The 27,900-nt window shown below is 38.6% G+C and overlaps 1 protein-coding gene across 5 annotated transcripts in view; it reads left to right on the forward strand.

Moving 5' to 3' along the window:
* The window catches only part of MYPN (myopalladin), a 123,922-nt gene continuing 96,022 nt past the window's right edge, over positions 1 to 27,900 (forward strand). Inside the window, exons 1-2 of one of the 5 annotated variants that reach the window (XM_009214835.4) lie at positions 1 to 257; positions 5,357 to 5,530. In XM_009214835.4, the coding sequence (XP_009213099.2) occupies positions 5,493 to 5,530 (38 nt within the window). In that variant the 5' untranslated portion in view covers positions 1 to 257; positions 5,357 to 5,492. The other 4 variants (XM_017962998.3, XM_009214834.4, XM_003903870.5 and 1 more) reach the window with 4 other exon arrangements.

Genomic DNA, 27,900 nt, shown 5'->3' on the forward strand with positions numbered 1-27,900 from the left:
GAGCAGGGAGAAGGGAGAGAAGCTGGAAACAAACAAGTGAGGCTCACAGGAGAAAATAGCTCCTCCAAGGGGAGCCACATGCTCTGATACCCATGGCAGCCGCATGAGGAAGCAGCCTAAAATTAGCAGGACGGGCAAACCCAGGAAGGGAAAGCCACGGCAGCTTTCCCTGCCGTCAACAAGTGAGGTGAGCGGCTGGGAGTCTCGGCTGGAACTATCCAATGTAGCCTTTGGAGCTCCACTGCTATTTGTGCCAGGTAAGGTCCTCCCTCAAAACTCATCTTGGGAGGTAAAGCAAGATATTTCTTAAGAGGATGTCCAGATAATTGAAATATTTAATACTGTCCAGTAAAAAGGTGCCTCCAGGAATCTAGTGATTAAGAGAGCAATAGATTAAGAACATTCTTCTATTCATCCTTACTCAGGGTATTCATCTGAACCACTCACTCTCACCTTACTGAATTGGGGCTCTCTGGGGTGTGTAGTTGCTGCTTCTTTCAAGTGTTAGAGTAAAGAGGGGAGGGTGTCCTAGAAAATCTTTAAAGCCATGTGGGAAAAGGAATGATGAAAGGGCATTGCCAAGCAATGTAAAGAAACTGCAGAGCCAGAAAGGAAAGATCAGAGATAATACAAATAGGACTCAGTGGGCAACAGTGTGCTTTTTTCATGAACGAAGTGCAGAGCAATTGAGCTGATTGAGGACAGTCAACAGAATCCTGGAGGGGACCAGAATATTCTGTATTATTGTTTCATAAAGAACTGGCTCAGTGATTGATTTTTGCATTGCACATGAATAGCTCCCAGTCAGGGTACTGATCTATCACTCTCCATCATTTCTATAAGTTTCTGTCTCCCATACTAGAATTCATTTTAATAATATATTACCAATTGCTTTTTAAAGTTACAGCTCCTCATTAATGGTAAAACCTTCCAGTGCTATTAACAGTTTCTCACAGGGTTAATCTGAAGGAGTTGTGCAAGTGAATAACAGAAGTTCAGAACTTAAAAAAAAAATTTATTGAGATATAATTAATACATCATACAATTCACCTGTTTAAAGTGTGTAAGTCAATGGATTTTAGAAAATTTACAGAGTTGTGCAACCATTGCCACAAACAATTTTAGAACATTTGTATCACCCCCCTCACATCCAATAGCAGTAACTCCTCTTTTCCTCCAACATCCTCCTGCTCACAGCCCCAGGAAACCATTAATCTACTTTCTGTTTCTATAGACTTACCTATTCTGGATATTTCACATCAACGAAATCATACAATGTGTAGTCTTTTGTGAGTTTGTTTGTTTTTTTGTTTACTTTTTTGAACCAGAGTCTCACTCTGTTACCCAGGATGGAGTACAGTGGTTCTAGCTTAGATCACTGCAGACTCTGCCTCCCGGGTTTAAGTGATTCTCATGCCTTAGCCTCCCAAGTAGCTGGGATTACAGGCATGTGCCACAATGCCCAGCTAATTTTTGTATTTTTATTAGAGACAGGGTTTTGCCATGTTGGCCAGGTTGGTCTTGAACTCCTGGCCTCAAGTAATCCACCTACCTTGGCCTCCCAAAGTGCTGGGATTAGAGGTGTGAGCCACTTAGCCTGGCCTGTTTTTTGTTTGTTTGTTTTTAAGAGAATGCTTAAATATGTGAGAAGAGAGAAAAGAAGGCTCTTTTGTTGTTGAAGTATCAACTGTTGATTCACCTTAAAGAGGATCTGTAATTGTCTCCAGTCTCTGTTTTCAGTGAATATTTATAACCCATTACCCTAAGATTTTCCAGTTATAGTGATACTTCAGTATTATATATAATTAAATGATTAATAAATGCTTTACAGTAATGATATTTTCACTTAACGATCATCTCGGATATGATCTGCTGGAATGAAGTATATCCATTTAGGATATCATTAGAGAACTTATATGGGACACAGCCTAAGGTTTTAGTAAATAATAAATGAAGTATGATGTAGTGTGTCTAGAACAGCGTCTTGCAGGTATTAGGTTATTAGTAAATAGGCATATTTTCCTCCATCCTACTTTCAGTGTTAGACGCCTACTTGTGTTATAAAACCTACAGAGCAGATTTGAAAAAAATCTTAACCTAGCAGAGCGCTTTGAACATAGTACTCAATGAACACTTTTTTTTTTTTTTTTTTGAGACAAAGTCTCACTCTGTCACCCAGGTTGGAGTGCAGTGGCGCAATCTTGGCTCACTGCAACTGCTGCCTTCTGGGTTCAAGCAATTCTCCTGCCTCAACCTCCCAGGTAGCTGGGATTACAGGTGCCTGCCACCGTACCTGGCTAGTTTTTTTGTATTTTTAGTAGAGATGGGGTTTCGCCATGTTGGTCAGGCTGGTTTTGAACTCCTGACTTCAAGTGATCCACCCACCTTGGCCTCCCAAAGTGCTAGGATAACAGGCATGAGCCACTGCGCCCGGTCTCAATGAGCACTTATTAAAAGAGGGAAGGTAGATATATAGTCATGAATATCTCCAATATAGAGCTGGGGAAAATAGTTTCATATCCCGGACTAGGAGGCATCAATTATAATTTCAAGTTTGAACTATCAATTATAATCTTAGATAACCTACTTACTTTCTCTGATCTTTAATTTATCTACATCTCCAGACTAGGAATGATAACATTGGATTATAGCTAAAATGTTATACCCATTGTCCATACTGTAAAACTCCATTATGTCTCCAAGACATACCTGCCCTGTGTTTATTTCATGCTAAAGGTGACACATTGAATTATAGGATTGCTTCTTAGGGAAGTCCAGTTGGTTGACTGTCGTAAGACCTTGTAGCTTGTAATTACATTGATGAAATTACCAGGCTTCATTGTCTGGTGTACAGCTTTTCAAACTCAGAAACTTAATAAATATTTTTTCCCAAAATTCTTAGAGTGATCCAGTCCCTTAGCAAAGTACTCGCATTAACCAAATTCCTAAAAGAGTACTATATCAGCCAGAATTCTGATTTGTTAATTTACTATGAGAAAAATGATTTTAAAGCAAACCAAATAGCATGTTATAAGTCAACTTTTCTTTTCTTTATGAGGAAACTTGTGTTTTAAAAATCTAAATTGAAATTAGAACGCTGCTGGGTAGGCATGGACTGGAGAAAGGCAGGTAATTGATTATGGCATCTTTTGAGCTTTGGCCTGGGCTCCCAGCTTCACCATCAGGAGCAGATAGGGCTCTCTTGGGTGGACAGTGCTGATTCCTTATTCTCTGATTTTTCTTTCCTACCAGTCATTCTATTACCTCTTAAGATATAGATATATGCATATTTACATTTAAAGACATATATACAAGTGCACCTACATACATAGGTACCATCAACTAGACTACAGCCCCCCCCCCCTTTTTTTTTAGACAGGTCTTGCCCTGTTGCCCAGGCTGGAGTGTGGTGGTGCAATCTCAGCTCACTGCAACCTCTACCTCCCAGGCGCAGGTGATCCTCCCACCTCAGCCTCTCGAGTAGCTAGGACTACAGGTGCCTGCCACTATGCTGGGCTAATTTTTGTATTTTAGGTAGAGATGGGGTTTCACCATGTTAACCAGGCTGGTCTCGAACTCCGGGGCTCAAGTGATCTGCCCCCGCTTAGCCTCCCAAAGTGCTGGGATTATAGGCATGAGCAACCACGCCCAGCCTAGACTACAGCCCAAATTTGCTCTTGTTTTGTTTTGTTTTTTTTTTTCCTTCTTTTGATGTCCTTGAGGCATTCTCTTTTTTTGATGTGGAGGAAGAGTTTTACTATTTTGTTCTCTTTATAAAAATAAACACTTTTATTAGAAGTTGTTTTTTTTTTTTAAAGTGCAGCCCCCCCCAAAAAAATTACAAGAGAAAAATCACCCGTAATTCTACTCCCCGGCTATAACTTACATTTAAAAATATTGTAATCCAGGTTGGGTTCTTTGGCTAGCACTTGTAATCCCAGTGCTTTGGGAGGCCAAGGCGACTGGTTTGCTTGACCCCAGGAGTTTGAGGGTGCAGCGAGCTATGATTGTGTCACTGCTCTCCAGTCTGGGCAACAGAGCACAACTCTGTCTCTTAAAAAAAAAAAAGAAAAGAGTATTTTACTCCAGAATTTAAAAAAATAAAGTGGAGTCATATTATAAATAATTGTTTTGATAACCGGTGAAAAAAATTTTACATGTCATCTTTCCATGTTAAGAAATGTATCTTGTTGGCCGGGTGCAGTGGTTCACATCTGTAGTCCCAGCACTTTGGGAGGCCAGCCGAGATGGGTGGATCATCTGAGGTCAGGAGTTTGAGACCAGCCTGGCCAACATGGTGAAACCCTGTCTCTACTAAAAATACAAAAATTAGCCGGGCATGGTGGCAGGCGCCTGTAATCCCAGCTACTCAGGAGGCTGAGGCAGGAGAATCGCTTGAACCCGGGAGGTGGAGGTTGCAGCGAGCCATTGCACTCTAGCCTGGGGGACAAGAGTGAGACTTCGTCTCAAAAAAAAAGAAACGGGCCGGGCGCGGTGGCTCAAGCCTGTAATCCCAGCACTTTGGGAGGCCGAGATGGGCGGATCACGAGGTCAGGAGATCGAGACCATCCTGGCTAACACGGTGAAACCCCATCTCTACTAAAAATACAAAAAACTAGCTGGGCGAGGTGGCGGGCGCCTGTAGTCCCAGCTACTCAGGAGGCTGAGGCAGGAGAATGGCGTGAACCCGGGAGGCGGAGCTTGCAGTGAGCTGAGGTCCGGCCACTGTACTCCAGCCTGGGCGGCAGAGCAAGACTCCGTCTCAAAAAAAAAAAAAAAAAGAAACGTATGTTGTTTCCAGTTTTTTTGCTGTTACAAGCAGTTCTTGATGAACATCCTTATAAATATAGGAAAGCTAGTTGTTCTTTTCTTAAGACACGTCAAATTACATGCATTATTCATAATATGTTGATTTTCTAGTTAAAATTTCAGAGTGTAGGAGTGCTCTATGATGCTTCCATGTGTTATCTATAAAATCAAATTATTTCATAATTATGTCACTTTATTTTATGTGTCATGTTTAAGCTTTCAATCCTTTATATATTATTTCATTCTTACACTCATTGTAAATTTCCTGAAGTAAGCAAAACAGTTTCCTCACTTTTCTGTAACTGAAAAGGTGTGGTAACTGAAGCACGTAGAATGATTTACCCAAGGCTGTATAGCTAGTGAGAGATACAGCTGGGGCTAGAACCTGCTTGTTTTCTTGGATCAGTGGTTTTCAACTTGTGAGCAAGACCCCTGGAGGGCCATGAATTAACTGTAATGGGCCCACAAATCCATGTGTACATCAAAGATTATCTAAAAACAGATAAGTTTTTTTATTTTTTTATTTTTTGTTTTTATTTTTTTGTAGAAATGAAGTCTCACCATATTGCCCAGGCTGGTCTCACATGAACCCTTGAGCTCAAGTGATCCTCCTGCCTTGGCCTCCCAAAGCGGTGGAATTTTAGGTGTGAGCCACCAGGTCCAGCTGTCTACAACATTTTTACATGTTGGAAAAAGGAGGCCTCATCCCAACCTTGAAAAGGTTAGAAACCAGTGCTTTTGACCTTGCTAAGTTTCATTATATTTGCTCTCAAGTATTCTAAAATGGCTTAAAACTCTTGATAAAACCATGGCTCTAAAAATGTAGCTGTTATCAGAAAGGGGTCCCGATTCAGACCCCAAGAGAGTGTTCTTGGATCAAGAAAGAATTCAGGGCAAGTCCATAGAGTAAAGCGAAAGCAAGCTTATTAACAAAGTAAGAGAATATGCCAGGGGCGGTGGCTCGGGCCTGTAATCCCAGCACTTTGGGAGACCGAGGCAGGCGGATCACGAGGTCAGAAGATCGAGACCATCCTGGCTAACACAGTGAAACCCGTCTCTACCAAAAAAAAACAAAAAACAAAACCTTAGCCGGGCGTGGTGGCAGGCGCGCCTGTAGTCCCAGCTACTCTGGAGGTTGAGGCAAGAGAATGGCGTGAACCCGAGAGGCGGAGCTTGCAGTGAGCCGAGATGGCGCCACTGCACTCCAGCCTGGGCGACAGAGCGAGACTCCGTCTCAAAAAAGAAAAAAGGAAAGTAAAAGAATAAAAGAAGGGCTACTCCGTAAGCAGAACTGAGTATACATAGACTGAGTATACATGTTGTTGCTTCTTGATTATATGCTAAACAAGGGGTAGATTATTCTTGAGTTTTCCGAGAAAGGGGTAGATATTTCCCAGAACTGAGGGTCCCTCCACTTTTTAGACTACATAGGGAAACTTCCTATCATTGCCATGGCATTTGAAAACTGTCACAGTAGTGGTGAGTGGGAGTGTCTTTTAGCATGCTAATATACTATAATTAGCGTATAATGAGAAGTGAGGACAACCAAAGGTCACTTTCATCGCCATCTTGGATTTGCTGGATTTTGGCTGGCTTCTTGACCGTATCCTGTTTTATCAGCAGGGTCTTTATGATCTATAGCTTGTCAAACCAATCCTGCCAACCTTCTATCTCATTCTGTGACTAAGAATGCCTAATCTGCTGGGAATGCGGCCCAGTAGGTCTCAGCCTTTTTTTTTTTTTTGAGACAGAGTTTCGCTCTTGTTGCCGGGGCTGGAGTGCAATGGCACTATCTCGGCTCACTGCAACCTCCGCCTCCCAGGTTTAAGCGATTCTCCTGTCTCAGCCTCCTGAGTAGCTGGCACTACAGGTGCCCGCCGCCACGCCCAACTAATTTTTGTATTTTTAGTAGAGACGGGTTTCACTGTTGGCCAGGCTGGTCTTCAACTCCTGACCTCAGGTGATCCATCCACCTCGGCCTCCCAAAGTGCTGGAATTACAAGCGTGAGCCACCGCGTCTGGCCTTGGTCTCAGACTTGTTTTACCCAGCCCCTATTCGAGATGGAAGTCACCCTGGTTCAAACCCCTCTGACATAGTTAGCAGTGTTTTATCACAAATAAAATTTCCTTCGTGATATGTAAATTAGGCTTGTCTGAAATAATGTTACTGGGTCTTATACTTAAAGTTTAGCATTTTCAAAGAAAACAAAAAATAGGTGGCTGTGACTATGTAAAATATAAGGCATAGGGTCTGGACACGGTGACTCAGGCCTGTAATCCCAGCACTTTGGGAGGCCGAGGTGGGCGGATCACTTGAGGTCAGGAGTTTGAGACCAGCCTGGCCAACATGGTGAACCCCTGTCTCTACTAAAATTACAATAAGTAGCTGGGTATGGTGGTGGGTGCTATAATCCCAGCTACTAGGGAGGCTGAGGCCTGAGAATCACTTGAACCTGGGAGACGGAGGTTGCAGTGAGCCAAGATTGCACTACTGCACTCCAGCCTGGGCTACAGAGGGAGACTTTTTAAAAACAAAGAAGAAGATATAAGGCACGAGGTCAGGCGCAGTTTGGGAAGCTGTGGTGGGTGGATTGCTTGAGCTCAGGAGTTCCAGACCAGCCTTGGCAACATGGTAAAACCCCTTCTCTACAAAAAATTCAAAAAGTACCCGGGTGTGGGTGTGGCGTCACACATCTGTGGTCCCAGCTACTCGGGAGGCTGAGGTGGGAAGATTGCTTGAGTCTGGGAGGTCGAGGCTGTAGTGAGAAGAGATCGCTCTACTACACTCCAGCTTGGGTGACAGAGTCAGTCCCTGTCTCAAAAAAAAAAAAAAAAAAAAAAAATAAGGCACGAAAGGCAGTACATATGAATAACTCTTTTTTTGCCGTAATTTGCAGAAGCATCCTGTGCACTGTGGCAAGGTGGGAGAGCCTCTCACAAATCACACTGCAGACCAGAGTCTCCCTGCCTCCCATCTGAAGTACCAGCCATTTACAACTCAACAAACTGAGTACCTAGAACCAGCCTAATGTGGATCCTCCCAGCAGAACTCTGTTACAGAGTCTCACTTCAGAGACTAATTGGAAGTGAATAATTTAAAGAATCTTCCCCTAAGTTTTCTTTAAAGACAAAACATTTTTGAATGTTCATAAGCATAGGTTATGTGGAACTAAGGGTAGCAAAACAAAGTCCTAGGGACAGAAAGGAGAATGGTGGTTGCCAGCAGTTGGGGGAAGAGGGGAATAAAGGGAGTTATTGTTTAATGGATACGGAGGTTTAATTTTGCAAGATGAAAAAGATTCTGGAGATGGGTGTGATGATGGCTATACAACAGTGTGAGTGTACTCAATGTCACAGAACTGAAACCTTCAAAATGGTTAAAATGGTAAATTGTATGTTATGCATATTTTACCACAATTCAGAATGGAAAAAAAATTGTTATCTGGAGATCAGATTTCAAAATAAATTTTTTATTAGGCCTTTTACTCACAAAATTGAAATAGAACAGAATTATGCTAAGACAGTTCATTATTAGGTGTGAATTTGATTCAGAGATTGGTAAAAGATAATATATACAAATCAACTGATATTTCTAATAATTCCTAAATCATGTCATCCTATTTATGGGGACAAGATTCACCAAAACCTGAAAATATATAAGATAAACACTGGTCTGGGCAAATGATAACTCTTAATACTCCAGTATTGACTTGCCGTGTAACTCTAAGTCAGTTGTTCTTTCTGTATGTCAGTTTTCTCACATGTGAAACATGAGTATTAAAGCAGATCTGACTTTGGGAGGCTGAGGTGGGCAGATCACAAGGTCAGGAGTTCGAGCCTGACCAATATGGTGAAGCCCTGTCTCTACTAAAAATACAAAAATTAGCCGGGTGTGGTGGCAGCCACCTGTAGTCCCAGCTACTTGGGAGGTTGAGGCAGGAAAATCGCTTGAACCCGAGAGGCGAAGGTTGCAGTGAGCCAAGATCGTGCCACTACCCTCCAGCCTGGGCGACAGAGTAAGGCAAAAAAATTATTCAAGCACAGTGTTATTAATAATATTTGGGCATTTTAATATAATAGGATTTAAAACATCACTGTTCCTTTGTATTTGACATCTGTCCCAGTTCATCATCATTATCCTTAGGAGCATTTATTTAGAAGAACTGAGTCTGCTTTGTCTTATTCTACATGAGAGTATTTATATGCATTCAGTGGTAGTCTATCAGACAATTCACGATCATAGAAAGGTTAGGATATTCCTCACTTTCCTAGATTTCTCTCTTCTAAATCACTTAACCTTAACAATACTTTGGTTAGTCTATGTTGAATACCAAGCTTATGCTGACATCCTTTTTAGATCAGATAATATAAGATATATACCAATACCCTCAATTATTATTTTCCCATCACAAAGCACATAGCATAAACTGGATATACGGCTCTGATATTTGTCTCCGCTCTACTTATTTGGCTAAAGAAGGATTGTTTGATACCTGGTTGTCAGATCAAATTATAATTTAAATCCTTTAGCTATGTTTAGCTCCTTGGCAGTAGGTGAGTCGAGAACATAGAATTCAGAAGTATATGGTTCAGGAGCATGGTAACTAGATATGAAGCATTTTACCTCTATGTTACTGGTGTGAATCTGAACTTGATTACTATTTGTGCTCTATACAAGATGTAAGTGATCTGATTTGCATCTCTAATGGAGCACCCCATGTTACAAAACTCATCACCCTTGGCACTAATTAGCATTCTTGTTGTCGGCCTCAGGATAGACGCCAAGGACTGAATCAGTCTGGAAACCTGAACTACTGCTGTGTCTGACTCATCAGTCTAGGTGGCCCATTCAGCCTTTGGCCTTTCATTAGAGTTTACAGCTCAGTGCAGCTGGGTGTGCTCCACTCTTTGTGACTTCACAAAGTGAACTAAAAGATGTTTATTTAAAATAAATATATTTTTATAATAGTAATGATAATAGTGGTGGTTAACATTTATTGACCACTTGCTAGGAGCCAGGCATTGTTCTAAAAGTATTAACTCACTTAAGTCTCACAGCATTCCTATGATATTTTCCTCTTTTACAGAGGAGGCACAAAGAGATTAAATAACTTGCCTAATGTTTCTCACATAATAAGTGGCAGAGTTGGAATACAGCTCTAAATACTAAATAAGTCTCTCTGTAATTATAGCATTTATTTGATTATTTCTTTTATCATCTTACTATATAACTGATTAAAAAAAAAATCCGTGTCCAAACCAAATGGGGCATATATCAATTTCCCAATTTTAAAATTGTTCATCTTTCAGTACTAGTTTTTAATTATTATTTGTTTTCAAAAGAGGTGATGTCCCTTTCTTAAACTTAATTCATGTGCATCATTATTCTGAACTTAAGGTCCTTAAATATCTCAATTTTAGGCTGGGCGTGGTGGCTCATGCCTGTAATCCTAGCACTTTGGGAGGCCAAGATGGGTGGATTGTCTGAGCTCAGGAATTCCAGACTAGCCAGGGCAACATGGTGAAACCCTGTCTCTACTAAAAATACAAAAATTAGCTGGGCGTGGTGGCATGCACCTGTAATCCCAGCTACTTGGGAGGCTGAAGTGGGAGAATCTCTTGAACCTGGGAGGCGAAGATTGCAGTGAGCTGAGATTGTGTCTCTACACTCCAGCCTGGGCAACAGAGCAAGACTCTGTCTCCAAAAAAAAAAGATCTCAATTTTACTATGGCTTTTATACTTATCTATTTTTTTTATTATTTAAGTTAAACATTACCTGATTGTGGCACTTGGAAACGTTCTCTGCCCTTCACTTTCTAAATTAATAGATTTAGAATCTAAATTACTTTGAGAGGTAAAATAAAATAAATCTCTATCAAACACTTCATTCCAATACATAGTTCACATGATTGGGGAACGAATGACAAACAGGCAGTCCAGCTACTTCTTTTTATTAATGTAGTAATTAGATTATTTTCACCACTATTCATGCAAAATTGGAAAGCATATAAGAAATTTTTTGGCCGGGCACGGTGACTCACACCTGTAATCCCAGCACTTTGGGAGGCCGAGGCGGGCAGATCACGAGGTCAGGAGTTTGAGGCCAGCCTGGGCAACAGGGCAAAACCCCGTCTCTTTAAAAACACAAAAATTAGCCGGGTGTGGTGGCAGGTGCCTGTAATCCCAGCTACTCAGGAGGCTGAGGCAGGAGAATCGCTTGAACCTAGGAGGCAGAGGTTGCAGTGAGCTGAGATCATGCCATTGCACTCCAGCCTGGAAGACAAGAGCAAGACTCCATCTCAAAATAAAAAAAATTTTTTTTGAAAATCTAGGTCTTTATTTTATGAGATTTCCCGTAGTATCCAGGGAAGAAGTTTTTAATACACTAAGTGACCTTTAAAATAAAGTTCATGAAGCAATTAGATATGTTTCAATGAATACATAAATTAATCTGGTTCTCACAGTTTTCTTAAGACTTAGTAAAATAATATTGGTAGTAATTACTGTTTAGAGACATAAAATAATCTATAACCGCCTTTTAATGTTTCTTTTTGTTGCCTTGTATACCCAGTTACTCAAAGCTGTTGTAAGTCTCTCTTGGCACACATCTATTGCTCCAGTTTTGCTAAGAGATAAAATTTGGGATGCCTCCCAAAATAACCCTCATTAGACTAAATTAATAATGTCAACTTGAAAATCTGGGTTTTACTGCTGGCTTACATGGACATACAGCATGGCCTTTCTAGTGCTTAACTTTCCTATATACAAAATAATCATAACGAAGACCAATTTCAAGGGCAGGAGTGTTGTTTTGTTGTTGTTGTTGTTTTTATTGGCATGTAATAACCAATATGTGATTGTAGATAACTTCAGATGTCTACTTAAAAAATAGTAACTACAGCCTGGCCAACATGGTGACACCCCATCTCTACTAAAAATACAAAAATTAGCTGGGCATTGTGCTGCGTGCCTGTCATCCCAGCTACTCAGGAGGCTGAGACATGAGAATCACTTGAACTTGGGAGGCAGAGGTTGCAGTGAGCCAAGATCGTGCCACTGCACTCTAGCCTGGGTGACTGAGCAAGATTTTGTCTCAAAAAAAAAAAAAAAAAAAAAAAAACCTAATAATTTGCAGGTAGAAATGCACAGAGAGAATTGCTTATTATGTATTGTTGCTTCAATTCCTTTAAGCTGTTTCTTTGACTAGTGAGAGATAGTAAATCACCTGCATTTCCAAGGACTTGGAAACACTTTGGAGGAAGTCATGAAATCAAGGTAATCCCAATATCACCGGATGTCTCCATCTTGTTACTCTGCATCTTCTGTGTTTTTTTCCAAATAGATTTCTGAATGCATTACTAATGAGTGTGCAGGCCTCTGAATTGTGGCGTGGTGTAGCAGACAAGAGCTGGGCTTCAGCGTTGTGTGGACCTTAGATGTGAATCACAGCTCTGAGTGGCTTTGTGCAATTTCTTCTCTGATCTTCAGTTTCCTTCTCTATAAAAAGAGGATAATGATATAGTATACTTGGGACAATCTTAAAGTATGCTTCCTGAGTCTTTTTCAGATCCTTGAATTTGCAAAAACCACAGTAGCATATAATTTTTTCAGTTTCATCCTTCACAAAATAGGGACAATGACCTATACTTCCTGGGTTGTTGTAGTAAATTAAATTATGAATTAAATATGAACAACAAAGCTTGGTTGATGTGGATGCTGGGTTGTGGTGAGCTAGGGTCACTCAGGGAGCTAAATAATTCATTCTGGCTTATCTGCCTTTCCAGAAATAAGTCCAGTTTGGAGTCAGTCACAAATAGTTGAAATCTCGATTGAAATTAGAGAATATTATGTGTGTTTTAAGGGTACTGTTTATTTCTGGGCAAACAGGAAACAGTCTGTGGCTTGAGCTGGGATCCCCAAAACCAGCACATGAGAATGAACGGAACTGCCCATCCGCAATGAGGATTAGGGTCATGAAGCACAAAACTCATTAGAAGCAGCATATGGAAGCAAGAAAGAGCCTAATCTTTACAGGGTGGAAAGGACCTTATGTAAAAACCTTATGTAAAACAAAGGTTAGGCAAAGGTAGTCAGAAAAAAATAGTAGTAAGCCAGTTTAGAAGGATGTAAAAGTACGAAAACACCTCTTATGAGCACCTATGGAAGAACCCTTGGGCAAGGTGGTCACTGAAAACAGCACCAAGTCTTTTTCAAAAGCAAGAGTTCCCCTATACCAGTTATCTCAAGAATTATAAGCATCCATTGAGCCAAATGCACAGATAGTTCCTCAGTTTGTGACTGGTGCATGGTGAACACACAATCATTTTTAGCTCCTTTCTTCATTTGATTTAATTCTTAATAGTATTTTTGTGTTAAACAAATATCATACCCATTAATGACAATTAAATCAGTTAATGTTGCTGAGAGTCTGGGCCATTTGATCTTTCCTGGCACATAATAAGTGTTCAGTAAATATGTGTTGATTGACTGAATAATTTAGGACAGTTTATACATCATTTTTATGGCATGCCACAGATAAATATTTATTATGTGCCTACTTTGTGTCATGCCTTGAGATTAGAACTGCATGACCCAAAAAGAAAAATTTTGTATAGCTTCAATTCTCAAAAAGTTGATCTAGTTGAGTAAATAATACATAAATACATAAATAAAGACATGGTTTAATTCAACAATATAAGAAACACTGCAACAAGTAGTTGTTTAATTACATAAGTGGAAGCGACAGTGAACAAAGGCACAGGGTAAAGAGAAGGCAAGGAAATATTGGTGGAACATTTTGGTTGGAGATAAGTAATTGTGTAGAAGAGTGGCAGGTAAGACCAGAACGGTGGTTTGTATTTCATAAGATTGGGATGCCCACATTTCTGATTATACCAAAGCTTTTCTTATTCTTGATGAAAATTTGCTGTAGCTGCCTTCATCAGTATGTAATGTCATCCTTTGGCCCGATGGTATTTTTTAGCCTTATATTATCTTTTGTCAGATATTAAGATTACTATGCCAACTTTCTTTAGGTTCATAGTGGCTTAATTTAAGCTTTCATTCCTTTTATTTTTAACATTTTTTTCATTTTGTCTTCAATGTGTTTATTTAATATTCTTGTTCTTAACTCCAGGTTGACAGTATCTGTCTTTTAGTTGGTGGATTTAACCTATTTGTACTTATATTTACTCAAATTTTTAAAACTTACTTCTGATAGCTTATTGTATTTTTAATTTACTGAACTTCTCATTTCTTCCTTTTTGTTTTTGCTCCTGATTTCAATTGTATAGGTCAAGTTTTCTTCTGCTGGTTTAGAAGCTGTACATTTTGTTTTTATACTTGTTATCCTTAAGATACAGTCTCATGTTTATCACTATTGACTTCTTTAACTTATTAATATTTGCATTTTTCTCCTAACAGAAAAAGTACTTTATCACATTGTCATCTGCCTTTAATCTTTTGATACTGCCCAGAATTTAAATTCTGGGTTCTCGTGAATAATGAATATTACCAAAATATTTGGTTTTCATTAATTCTCTATCTCTTAAACAGCAATTTTCAGGGATCTATTTCTCTATTTCTCTCTCCTGTTTTTTGTTTGTTTGGTTGGTTGGTTGGTTTTTTTTGAGACAGGGTCTCATTTTACTGCAGCCCAGGCTGGAGTGCAGTGGCACAATCAAAGCTCATTGTAGCTTCCACCTCCCGGGCTCGATCTTCCTGCCTCAGCCTCCCAGGTAGCTGGTACTACAAGCACAGACCACCACGCCCAGCTAATTATTTTTTTATTTTTTATAGAGATGGTGTTTCATCATGTTGCCCAGGCTGGTCTCAAACTCCTAGGCTCAAGTGATTCACCCACCTCAGCTTCCCAAAGTGCTGGGATTACGGCTGTGAGCCACTTCACCTGCTGTGCTTCTCTTATTATTATTACTTTCCCCCAAAATGTTTTCTCACAAAAAATGAGTCCTTGTATGGCAAACAGTTTGAGACCTATGTGAGACAGTACTTTTATTATACCTTCAAATTTGAATGACAGTTTGTCTAAAAATAATATTCTAAGTTCAAATTTCTTTTCCTTCCATCATTTAAAAATATAGCTCTATTGTTTTGCATTCAGTGTTGCTGTTGGGAAATCGAATGGCAGTCTGAGTCTTGTTCCTTTGCAGCTGAACTGCTCTTTACTTATGGAAGCTCTTGGAATATTTTCTTTGTGTTTGATTTTATTAAATTAACTACAATTAAAAAAAAGAAAATTTGCACAATATTGTCAGACCAGTGGACTTATCTACAAAAGATTTATCCCCAGCTAAATTTATCCCCATTGTGATAAATTCTTGTGTTTAACTTCTCTGTAACATTATCTTCTTACTTATCCCTTTTAATGACATTATCACCTGCATTTCAAACTAAAGCTCACTGTTTAGCCTAAAAGATGAAGGGAAAGGAGGTCTAAGATGTTTAATACACGTGATAATTACATTGAGCCATGAATCTTTGTTTGGGCTGTTTTGATTAATTCATTCTTAGTTTGGAATGAAGAGCAATTTGGAGGCGAACAAAACGGATAAAAAAGCAAAACAAAAAGATTTTGCAGGTCTTCCTACTACCTTTATTCACTTGGAAGTTTGCTGACTCAGGAAAATGCCAAACATATAGACTCATATGCAAATAAAAATGTGAACTTGGATAAGGACATAAGATACAAATTTCTTTTGAATTTTCCATGGTCTGTGTTCTCCAAACTCTTCCTCTGTACTCTTCCCTTCTTGACAATGGTTTAATTCCATTTGGCACTTACTATTTTCCAGACAAATTATATGTAATAAGATGGTAACTTCCCAGAAGTGTGTATTAGCTGTTGCTATTTCAGTCAACCAATTTTATTGAGTCTTCCTTGTGAAAATAGCCCTAGAGCTTAGTCATATGCTATTTTTCTGTTCCCTTCATCTTTCTATTAAATAAACACAAAGTCAATAAAACTAAAGTGATATCTTTAACAATCCCATTGCCCATGAATACATATGAAAATCATGATGAATTTCCTCCTTTGAGTGAGTTCTGATTTTTGAACTAATCTTAAAGATTATTCTTCATGAGAAGGCAGTGGGGGCCATTGAAAAGAGAGCAAGTTCTAAACTAAAAGGCTTAGGTTAGGCCAGGTGTGGTGGCTCATGCCTATAATTCCAGCACTTTGGGAGGCTGAGGCAGGCGGATCACCTGAGGTCAGGACTCATGACCAGCCTGACCAACATGGTGAAACCCTGTCTCTACTCGAAATGCAAAAATTAGCCAGGCGTGGTGGCAGACGCCTGTAATCCCAGCTGCTTTGCAGGCTAAGGCAGGAGAATCGCTTGAACGTGGGAGCTGGAGGTTGCAGTGAGCTGAGAGCTCACCATTGCACTCCAGCCTAAGCAACAAGAGTGAAACTCTGTCTCAAACAACAACAAGCCTCTAAAAGGCTTAGTTAGAATCCACTCAACTGTGTAACTCACTGGTTGGGTAACTGTGGGAAAACTATGCTTCTTTAAGGTTTAATTTCCTCCCAGTAACATGCAGATAACAACACTTTGCAGGGTTGCTGTGAGAATTAAATGAGAGTAACTTAGGTTACTCCCCAGCCTAGAATACACTTGTAAGAAATGTTAGTTCCTATTTCCTTTCCTGCACCTCATTAGAATTAGTGTGATTACCTGGGTCATGAGTAAGAACACTGAAATTTGTTTTCAGTTTTTGGAGATGTCCAAGCAGACCAAAAATAGAATCTGTGTGGAATCACTCAGAGCCTGGCATATTGGCATATTTTGAGCTAACCTTACAAAGAGAGAATATTCAAGCTGCTATTTTCCTACCCCTAACTTGTAAAAACTTTATTGACCTATGTTGCTGTACTCAGAAATTACACCAAAGCGTTTAAATTTAGTTTTAAAAGAACAAACCTCTTATATTGTTTCAGCACAATAACAAATAGAAACAAAAAAAATAGGTCTGTCACAGCATTCTGACTGCTTCCAATGCCCCACTTTTCAGCACTAATGCCTAATGCTCCAGTCTACCTATCAATTCATATTCCCAGATAAAACATTGCATATAGAGTTTATTGCAAGCGTTTGCTTTTTTCTTTCTAAATTATCACTTCTTTTTGTTTGCTTAGTCATACAAAATAATTTCAAGGTTAGTTTCAGTCAGAAAAATTATAAACTTAAACCCTATATAGTGTTCCCTTAGAATATTTATTAAAAGAAAGATATATTTTCTATTCTTTCTTTCTTTATTTTTTTTGAGACAGAGTCTCATTCTGTCGCCCAGGCTGGAGTACAGTGGCGCAATCTTGGCTCACTGTAACATGTGCCTCCTGGGTTCAAGCGATTCTGCTACCTCAACCTCCCAAGTAGCTGGGATTACAGGCACACACCACCACGCCCGGCTAGTTTTTGCATTTTTAGTAGAGACAGGGTTTCACCATGTTGGCCAGGCTGGTCTTGAACTCCTGACCTAAGGTGAGTCACCCACCTCAGCCTCCCAAAGTGCTGGGATTACAGGCATGAGCCACTGCACCCGGCCTGATATGTTTTCTATTCATTTTTACTTTTAATTTTTCACAAATATGTTGGAAATATAATCATTTGAATATTTGCAGTGGTTATGAACACAGACTCAGGTTCAATTTTGGCTCAGTCGCTTACTTGTTGTGTGATCTTGGGCAAGTTTTAAACTTCTTTCTAAGCCTCAAGTTTTCATCTGTAAAATGAGAATTATAACAATACCTACTTCAAAGATGTTAAGGGAATTCATTAAATAAAACACATACACAAAGAGCCTAGTATAGTGCTTAGCACATAGCTAAGGAATATTAACTTATTTCTACCAAGACTATAGCATATTTATATGTGTTAATATGATCATTATATTAATGTGGTGAGAAGTAGGATTTAATTGTATACCTTGAGGAGTACATACGTGATAACAATTGTTCCAGATTTCTTCAGTAATTTAGTCTCAGAGTGCTCTTTTAAAAAGTTCTGAATAGATTTTCTTCTTGGAAATAATACTTTTTGAAAAGTGTAAACTTTGATATGTACTACATCCCAAAAGCACAAGTAAAGGAAGCTTTGTTGTATTTTAATGCAAACCACATAGTAAAGCTTTAATTTAATCACCTTAAAATTAGGGGAACAAACAGGAAGTGTTGTAATAATTGATTGTTTTTCCATATTTACCTTATTAAATGCCTTGACCGTAGTCCCAGTTTGGTACCAAATAAAGATATTTATACACGTAATATGCATCCTGTGTATAGATATCTTCTGTATTCCACATGCTTTATTATTGAGAATTTCTTCACGCTTATTTTCATTTAGTCTAAGGAGAAATCAAGAAAGCCTATTTCCTTAGTCATCCTAGTCATTATCCACCCCCACCAGCCCTCCAGGCTAAGAACATCGTGCAGACTGAGTTATTAAAGTTGATCTGAAAGAGCAATCTGTTCTAAATGACTGTCCCTGGATCTGCAACGGAACCCTGTAAATACCCTTCATTACTCTGGCGGGGCAGTATCACATTTCCTTCATGCCACTTTTGTGTCTGACACAAGTTAGGCAGTGAGATTTGGACTTTAGATCATCCTGGTTGATTGATATAGGAATGGTGCTTCTTCTGAGACAGGTAACCACAAATTTACTTCTCAGGATAATGTTTTAAAGCAAGTGTTCTGTTTAGTTTTTTTAAATGTTTTTAGTTTTTAAAACTAAGTGGGTTTTGAACTTTTAAGTAGTTTTTTTAAATGTTTTTAGTTTTCCCAGGCAAGCATTTTCAGTAGTTTAGATGAAAAAGAAATTTCTTAACGGTTTCTTTGTCTTTTTCAATTACATTGTTGTCATGCCTTTTGTATAAGATCTTTTATAATCTGCTACCCATCTATTGTTTTGGATGGTCAAGAACTTGTCTTTGCTGTGAAAATTTTTCTCATTAAAAATGGCTAAAAAATACATACAGTCTCTGTTTTTCAAAAATACGGCATAGAGGTTTTGTTTAATTTTTTCATCTGATACTGGATACGTCAAGATGAATCTATGAACTTCAAGCAAAACTTACTGAAGCTTTGGTATATGTGAGTAATTTGTTTTAGAGAACTGGAGCCTATAGCGATATAAAAAAATAGCAAATGCAAACATTTTATATGAATCTAATAGCATGGAAATTCTCCCATGCTTTTCATCCAAATGAAGACTTCCTCTGTCATAGATCTTCCAGATTCCTTGGCATTCCTGTGGATCATCCCAATGTGAGTAAATTGTTTCTGTGGCTGACTGACTGAATTAAGAAAACAGCTGAAGGCAAGCACAGGATCGTGTTCAAACCACAAGAAACACATGTGTTGGATGAGCCACTCAACTTTATAGGAAGGCTTGTAACCAACCTTGTGTTTGCTTGCCACTTAACAAAGTTTGTTTTTAACTATGTTGGGCATTAAAAAGTTTTAAAGATTATTTTTTGTATCAATAAACTCTGATGAAATCTTGAACTAGTAGGTTTGTGGTATAATGTTTATACAATTACGACTGAAGATAAGCAAGGTGGTAGCTGGCTTATTTGGGAACAGAAATTAATTTTTAAAAACTAAAATCTAAAATATGTTTGATGTATTATAAACAAAGTGTTCACAATTGCTAAATATTATTTATTTAAAACATTTATATTCAGTTTTTTTTCAAAGAGCTCGAAAATTGTGTATGGTATCTGTATTTGAAAATGCTGCAGTAAAAATGAAAAGAGAAAGATGACTGCCATTCAGAATTTCTTTGGTTTCTTATTTATTTATTTAAGACAGAGTCTTGCTCTGTCACCCAGTCTGGAGTGCAGTGGCACAATCTTGGCTCACTGCAACCTCTGCCTCCTGGGTTCAAGAGATTCTTCTGCCTCAGCCTCCTGAATAGTTGGGACTACAGGCACCAACCTCCACGCCCGGCTAATTTTTTTGTATTTTTAGTAGAGACGGGGTTTCGCCACGTTGCCCAGGCTGGTCTCGAACTCCTGAGCTCAAGTGATCCGCCCGCCTCAACCTCCCAAAGTGTTAGGATTACAGGCGTGAGCCACTGCACCCGGCCAGCTTCTTTTTTTCTGTAACTCTTCTTTTGCATTTTACACCTACTTTAATTATTTATATAGATTCCTAATTTCACTGCCCAACCAGCTTTATTCTACCTTTTAGTAAGAGTCTCCTTCAACCTTAGTATTCTATACCTGAGTGAAAGGTGGAATACCAGGCTTATCATGGCAGTTTGCAGGAAAGTAAAAATGTGTTTACTTTTACTGTGTTTCAACATTGCCTTTACTAGCCACCTGAAATAGAGGTTCTACTCTTCTGTGGGAGAGAACTACCCAAGACCCAGCAGCACTTACATTGATTATGGCTTAAGATCTGAGTGGGATAGTGGAGGAAGATCCTCTTTTTAAATAAAAAAAAATTGTTGGCATATCCACATAAATAGAATATGCAGAAAGACAATTAAGTGGTCTTGACATTAGTATCAGCACAAGATTAGGTAAGAGAGCAAATGAATCTGTACATTGAAGCTCTGGATTCCAGTGCTAATGAGAATAACCTATCCAGATAATTCATTTCCTCCTGTATCCTCTTCTTTCCTCAATACCAGTTATTTCCATCTGAATTATTTAAAAGTGTTCCTCATTGTTTTTTTGCCTGTGTAAGCCTAAAACCACATAAAAAAAAGGTGTAAACCTCCAGTGCTATCACAATAAACAAAGAAATTTTATACCTGTTCAATGTACTATAAATAGTCTCACAATGACTGAAGAGGATAAAGATCTCTTTGTAAATTCCATGAGGTCAGAAATTTTTGTGTATTTAGTGCACTACTTTATACTCAGTACCTGGTACACAGTAGGCATTAAGTAAATAATTATCAAATGAATGAATGACTAGGAAGAAACCCTATAAGCAGTTGTGTGACTTAGCTAAGAAAGCTAGATTTAAACCAATGTATTTCATGCTATCAGAATCTAAGAATGACCCTTTTAAAGAATAATAACTAGCATTTAAGTCTGAATTTTCAAAGTCCTGGCTTCTACCATGACTGATAATGTTATAGCATCATTTAATCTATACTAAGCAATCAGGTTAACTTTTTTTCAAGTTTATTTATTTATTTTAAATTTTATTATTTTTTTGAGACAGAGTTGCACTCTGTCCCCCATGTTGGAGTGCAGTGGTGCTATCTTGGCTCACTGCAACCTCTGCCTCCCCAGTTCAAGTAATTCTCCTGCCTCAGCCTCCTGAGTAGCTGGGATTACAGGCATGCGCCACCACACCTGGCTAATTTTTGTATTTTTAGTGGAGATGGGGTTTCACCACATTGGCCAGCCTGGTCTTGAACTCCTGACCTCAGGTGATCTGCCCACATCAGCCTCCCAGAGTGCTGGGATAATAGGCGTGAGCCACTGTGCCCGGCCAAGGAATTTTTAATATTAATTACCTTCTCGGCTTTTGCTTAGCCTTTGGACAAACAATTCAAAAAAGCTCTCAGCTTTAAAACGTTAGACCTTAGCTTCTGTTGACTTTTCACAGTCAAATTTCCTAAAATGTATCAGTGATTTAATGAGAGTAAATTTCCTATTGATTAAAATTAAAGATCTTAAAAATTAAGAGTTTTCATGCATTTAAAAATAATGTCATTGTTTTGACTGATGAACTATGGTATAATGCATTTAGTGTTCATTCCAAACATCAATCAATAAATAACTTGGGCCTCTGGCTATAAGGGAAATTCTATAGGTAAAAGAACTGATTGACCCCCACCCCCTATAGGTGCTGTCCTGCTATGGAATCCCTTTGCTCAGTTTTCTCCTGTCCAATCAGGTGGAATGTTTCACAGGCACATGGTTTATACAGCTCAAAATAACTTGGGACCTGTGAGCTGACAAATGCTCTGGCTCTGGTGGTGACAGGTTGTCCAGCTTCTTACAGCCATCTTCACTGAAACTAAGGTTAACTCCTCACTCTCTATGGACGGCTACTCTCTATTTCCAAGGGCGTGAAGAATTTCCCTCTTCTCCTGTGCTTTCATCTAAAAGTTCTCCCTGGATAATTATCATTGCAGTGGAGTGCCTGGATTGGACATCCTCATCTGGGTCAACTAAGAAAAGAAAGGTAATATCCAGATTTAAGTTCACAAGTGTGTTTTGATAACAGGGCACTGACAGTGGAAAAGCGAATATTTCAAAGAACTCATTACTGTTACTTGAAATGAAACCTAGGATAACTGTCTAATTACATATGATGGGACATGAAATTAAGTGAAAAATAAAGCCTTCTACATGTAAAGATTTTGGAGGGGATTGATGAGACTCACAGAGATCACAGCCTACTTGAGTTCCTAAGGAAAAATATCTCGACAGAGGAAGTTGTGACATGTTGCATATCTCATTGGCATTTTCCACACATTCGTTTATTAAAAGAATGTTGTTTATATAGGGAATATGTATGCAATGCCTATTTCCTTTTTAAAGGAAGTTGAATCTAAAATAATATGCCTGCATAAAGACTTTCATTTAAAATTTTTTTTATCATGTAAAAGGATACGCTTGCTATATTTAGTGTTGGAAGATCTGCTCCCTGGATTAATGTACACAACAGCTGCAGAAAGTCTTGCTCAAGGGACATTGCTCTTTCTTTCTCCTTTCTCTCTCTCTCTCTCCCTGTCTCTTTCTCTCTCTCTCTCCCTTTTCAGCTGCATCAGAAAGACACTTGACAGTCAGTGGCAAATGTTTGGCCTGGTACATTGCACTATTAGCAGTAATTAGATGCACATCTTGAGTTATATTTTAAAAACTGTATAAGCAAAGAAAAAGAAAAGATAGATTATTAAGCATTTCCAGTCCTCAAAAGTGAACATTACAGTAATGGTGTTAAGGAATTTTATTACCTTATCAACAGATTTTTATATTCTTATTAAAGATAATAACATCAGCTTGAAAGAAACAAAATAGTCATCCAGTTTTCTTTATCAAAAAACTATGATTCAATTACTTTAGTAATAATGAAATGAATCCTACAAACTCTAGATTAAAAATCTGTCATAACTTTATAGTCTCTCAATAATAACAGCTCTTGAGTTCACATAAAATTCATAGTCCTTTTCTAGGAAATTGAGAATGTCTATACTTATAGCTATCATAAACATATTTTTTAAAACAGAAAATAAGATATACTACTGTCTGACACACGATTTGACTACAAGCAAAATATTTAAAATCAAGGCCGTCCGAAGAAATCTGAAATATATGAATAATATACTTACAGAGGTGTCAAGAGATAAAATTATAGGCATTACAGAATCTTATAATAATGGACTATGAAACAAACAGTTGAACACTATCCAAATTCTGGAAGTGTGTCTCTATCCCCACTTATAGTATATGGCTAATGCTACTGGAACTCATAATAATGTGTTAAAACCCCAGTCTTCCATATATCTACAATTTATAATATAGACACTACTACAATATGCTTACAAAGTCACTTTCAGTAGAACAGACACAGAACCACAATTTATGGACACAAGAAGTTGAATGAGTTTTTATCCAAGCTGATTTTGGAACTAGTGGTAGTTTTTGCAAATTTGGTTTTGAAGATATGAGACAACAGGTAAATCATGTTCCATTTTGAAAGGGTTTTAACGAACTAATGTTGGTATGTGAAAAAGTGAGAGTTCAATTTTTCAACAGTTAATTCCTACTCATAATAGCATTAGTAGACTCAGTTCACTAACCTGAAAATGTAAGTCAAATCCTCCTGCCAACCCTGGAATAATTGATTTTTTTTTTCATTCACATTGAGATTTGACAAAGATGCTGCTGGTCTCATGGTGTTAGGTAACAAGATAGAAAAATGAAAGGGTTTTCTTAACAGGTTTTCCCCTCTCCTAGGGGATGAAAAAGACTCAAGCAACACAGAGATATTGTTTAAACTTTCTGTGGTGCTTCATGGTTGACCAAATGCTTTTAAAACTACTAGAACATTACCCATTTGCTTAAAGGGAACAACTCAAGTAGAGACTGAATGGTCCGTTTAGAAATTTAAGAACATTTTCAGCAGATTTATTTTTGGTGGGAACAAAAGTTGGTGGGACTATTTATCTGCAGTAGCTATAGAGTTCTCAGAGTTCATGTATAACCAGAGTCACCTTGACAAGCTCTGTGCAGGCTTCCTGCTACATGGACTTCCACTCGGAGTCACAGCGCACTCCACTCTCAGGGAGGGGCCCAACAGAGCCTCCTGACAAAGTGCTTGAACTAGAACTTGATCTTGAGATCCCTTGGGACACCTACTGCTCTCTCAATCTAGCAAATGTATTATGTCAATTTAATTAGGGAAGTTAGCTTTTTTCAAATCCTTAATTACCTTAAAAATGACACAAATAGTAAGAAGCAGAAGAAGAATGAAAGTGTTAAATTTTTGCATTTAAAAAATAAATATTTGAGTTAATAGGAATTGACAAAGATTTCTCATTTGGGATTTCCTATATAACAGCTTGGTTCACTGTGAATGGTGAGATCTTGAGAGTGACATAAAACCTCTTATACCTATCACTTTTGTGACAACCACCAAACCCTTTTTCTTTTTTGATCCTAGATTCTTGAAGTCTTCTTGATTGCCTTCCATTAGACTTTCTATGGGCCATAGGATTTATTTTTTACACTATTTCTTTTCTCTCTTTCAGATTAAATAGTACCTTTGAGTTCTGGCTGCAGTGTCTTTCACTAGCGCTTCCCTACATGTTTATCATCCTCTGGATACAAAAACATACATAATACGCTTCGTAGGAGCCAGTCTCTTTTTCTCCCACTCCAACGACATCTTTACTTTTTACCCTACATTCTTACTTTTACCAATTCGATTAAAATAATAATAAGAAAATGGCTTACTCACCTTTGGCCTATTACCTAAAAGTCTTCATTACTTAACCTCTGCCCTTAAAGGAATGTCCCTAGTTAAACAGATTCGCACTGATTCTCTGATAGATCATCTCTGCTCGGCCTCTTGATCTCAACATTCTTTTCTGATGTATACATTTGTCTGTATTTATCTTTTCTTCTTTCACTAAAAAATCTTTGAGATAATGAGTCTTATAAGATTTCCATATTATTATTGACATATCATTTCCATATTCCTCAAGTTCTTACTCTGGTAATGCAGTATATACTAATTTATTAAATTACTAATGCCATTCACACCAAAAATAGACTAGAAATAAAACTAAGATGGGATAATCACTCTAATAGTGAAGGGATGGATATTGTAATAGTGTAGCAAGTACACTCCATCTGCACCCAGATTTTAAAAAGGTGATCTGTACATAACTCTCCAGGACTGGTTCCTGTTCACTGGGATTTGGTTTTTGACCCAGCAAGAACTTCTCCAAAAGAACTGACTTAGATATTTCTCTAGGGTGATATCATCGGATATAGAAGGCAAAACCAACAGGTCAATACTGGCATTAAAGAGAGGGAGCAAAGTCTATTTTTTTCTTTCCCTAAAAAGCATTCTGGGCATATTAATTACGCATCACCAGCAAAAGGTCACCTCAAATTTGCATAGTGCTCTACAGTTTTAAAGTACTTTCACAAACAGACCTACGAAGTGAGTAGGGTAGCTCTGCTCATTCCTGTTTTAGATGAGTTACTTAAACATATTTATCTTTCCCTATTCTGGCTCTCTTTAGAAATAATTATTAACTGTTAGGCTAATTTTGGGCCTGCCTCTAAACCAGATTTAGATTACTTGGGCATTCTTTGTTTTTTTCATGAATGTACTTCCCGCACTATAATGAATGCAGAGCAGTGTTTAAAGACACATGTAACTAGGTGCAAGTGGCTCATGCCTGTAATCCCAGCACTTTGGGAGGCCAAAGTGGGTGGATCGCTTGAGCCCAGGAGTTGGAGACCAGCCTGAGCAACATAGGAAGACTCCACCTCTACAACAAATTTTAAAAGTTATCTGGGCATGGTAGAAAGCACCTGTAGTCCTAGCTACTTGGGAGGCTGAGGTGGGAGGATTGCTTGAGCCCCAAAGGTCAAGGCTGCAGTGAGCCATGACCACACCGCTATACTCCAGCCTGGGTGAAAGAGTGAGATCTTGTCTCAAAAAAAGAAAAAAAAAAGACACATTAAAAAAATAGATTCCTTTTTTTCACCTTTATGAAGGTTTAATTGACAAATTAAAAATTGTATATATTTGTGGTGTACAATGTAATGTTTTGTTATATGTATACATTTTGCAATGATTAAATCAAGCTAATTAATATGTCCATAGCCTCACATACTTACCCCTTTTTTGTGTCGTGAGAAAATTGAAGCTCTACTCTTTTAGAAATATTCAAGAATACATTACATTATTACTAACTATAGCCCCCATGCTGTACAGTAGGCCTCCATAACTCATTTCTTCTCCCGTGTAACTGGAACTTTGTACCCTTTGACCAACATCTCGGCATTCCTCCCACCCAGATTTGTTTTCTCATTTAAATATCTAATACTTCACAGTCAGAATACTTCAGTACTTATGTTTGAATTCAAGTTACTTCATACTAGGTTTTGCTAATTCTCTGATCAATTCCCCAGCTTAAATTTTCATATTATAACTAAAAAATGAGTTTATTCCATGTATTTCCAACAACAGGGTCTTCTTACAGCCTGAAGAAGGATAGCACCGAGTTAACATGAGTTGAAAAACATGTCCAAAGGTATCAGCCTCAAACTTCTGTTTTTATGAACCTGACTCACTCTTTCTTTTCTTTTCTTTTTTTTTTTTGATACAGAGTCTCGCTCTTTTGCCCAGACTGGAGTGTGGAGTACAGTGGCACGACGATCGGCTCACTGCAACCTTTGCCTCCGAGGTTCAAGCAATTCTCCTGCCTCAGCCTCCCAAGTCACTGGGATTACAGGCGCCTGCCACCATGCCCAGCTAATTTTTGTACTTTTAGTGGAGACAGGGTTTCATCATGTTGACCAGGCTGGTCTCAAACACCTGACCTCAAGTGATCTGCCCGCCTTGGTCTCCCAAAGTTCTGGGATTACAGGCATGAGCCACTGTGCCCCACCATAAACCTGACTCTTAACATTTTCGGAAAGTTCTTAGGGCAGATCCTCTTTTCTGGAAAGGTCATAGGGAAAAAAATATATTTAGGAAAGTAAAGGAAGTATAGTAAGCTGTCTATGTTGCCAAATTATTTTATGTGATTTGCTAAAGTCTGTCTTGATGGTGGATGCCACATTAATTGTTTCATTTCCAATCTGGTACCATTTCACCAATGCTATGATCTGTTTTCAAGGGCAATTACTCATTCTTATTTTGAAAGTGGGAAAAAATCTAATTTTCCATTTTGTGAGAAACAGAAAAGAGGAAACAAACTCAAATGTCACTGTGGCCAGACGTGGTCGTTCACGCCTGTAATCCCAGCACTTTGGGAGGCTGAGGCAGGCAGCCTTGAGGTCAGGAGTTTGAAACCAGCCTGGACAACTTGGTGAAACCCCATCTCTACTAAAAACACAAAAATTAGCTAGGGGTGGTGGCGTGTGCCTGGAATCCCAGCTACTCAGGAGGCTGAGGCAGGTGAATCACTTGAACTCGGAAGACAGAGGTTGCAGTGAGCCGAGATCGCGCCACGACATTCTAGTCTGGGCAACAAAGTGGAACTCCATCTCAAAAAAAAAAAAAAAAAGTCAAATGACACTCTGAATACTGCAGCTGAAATGTTTAAGAGAACTTATGATTTTATTTCCTGAAACCTGCTCCTACCTCGTCCCAGCAAATGATTCTGCCAATGACCTAGTTGTTCAGGGCATAAATATTGGAGTCATTCTTGACTGCCCTTTCTTTCACATCCCATTTTAATCCATCAGCAAACCGCATTGGCTCTACTTTTAAAGATATCTCAAATATGAGCATTTCTGGCCATCTCCCACGGCTACCACTCATTGAGCCAAGCCACCATCATCTCTTGCGTAGCATGTTGCAATTGTCTCCTAACTGATCTGCTCACTTCCACTCTTACTTCCTTCAGTTTGAT

Source organism: Papio anubis, chromosome 11 (assembly GCF_008728515.1).
Source record: "Papio anubis isolate 15944 chromosome 11, Panubis1.0, whole genome shotgun sequence".
Lineage (NCBI taxonomy): Eukaryota > Metazoa > Chordata > Mammalia > Primates > Cercopithecidae > Papio > Papio anubis.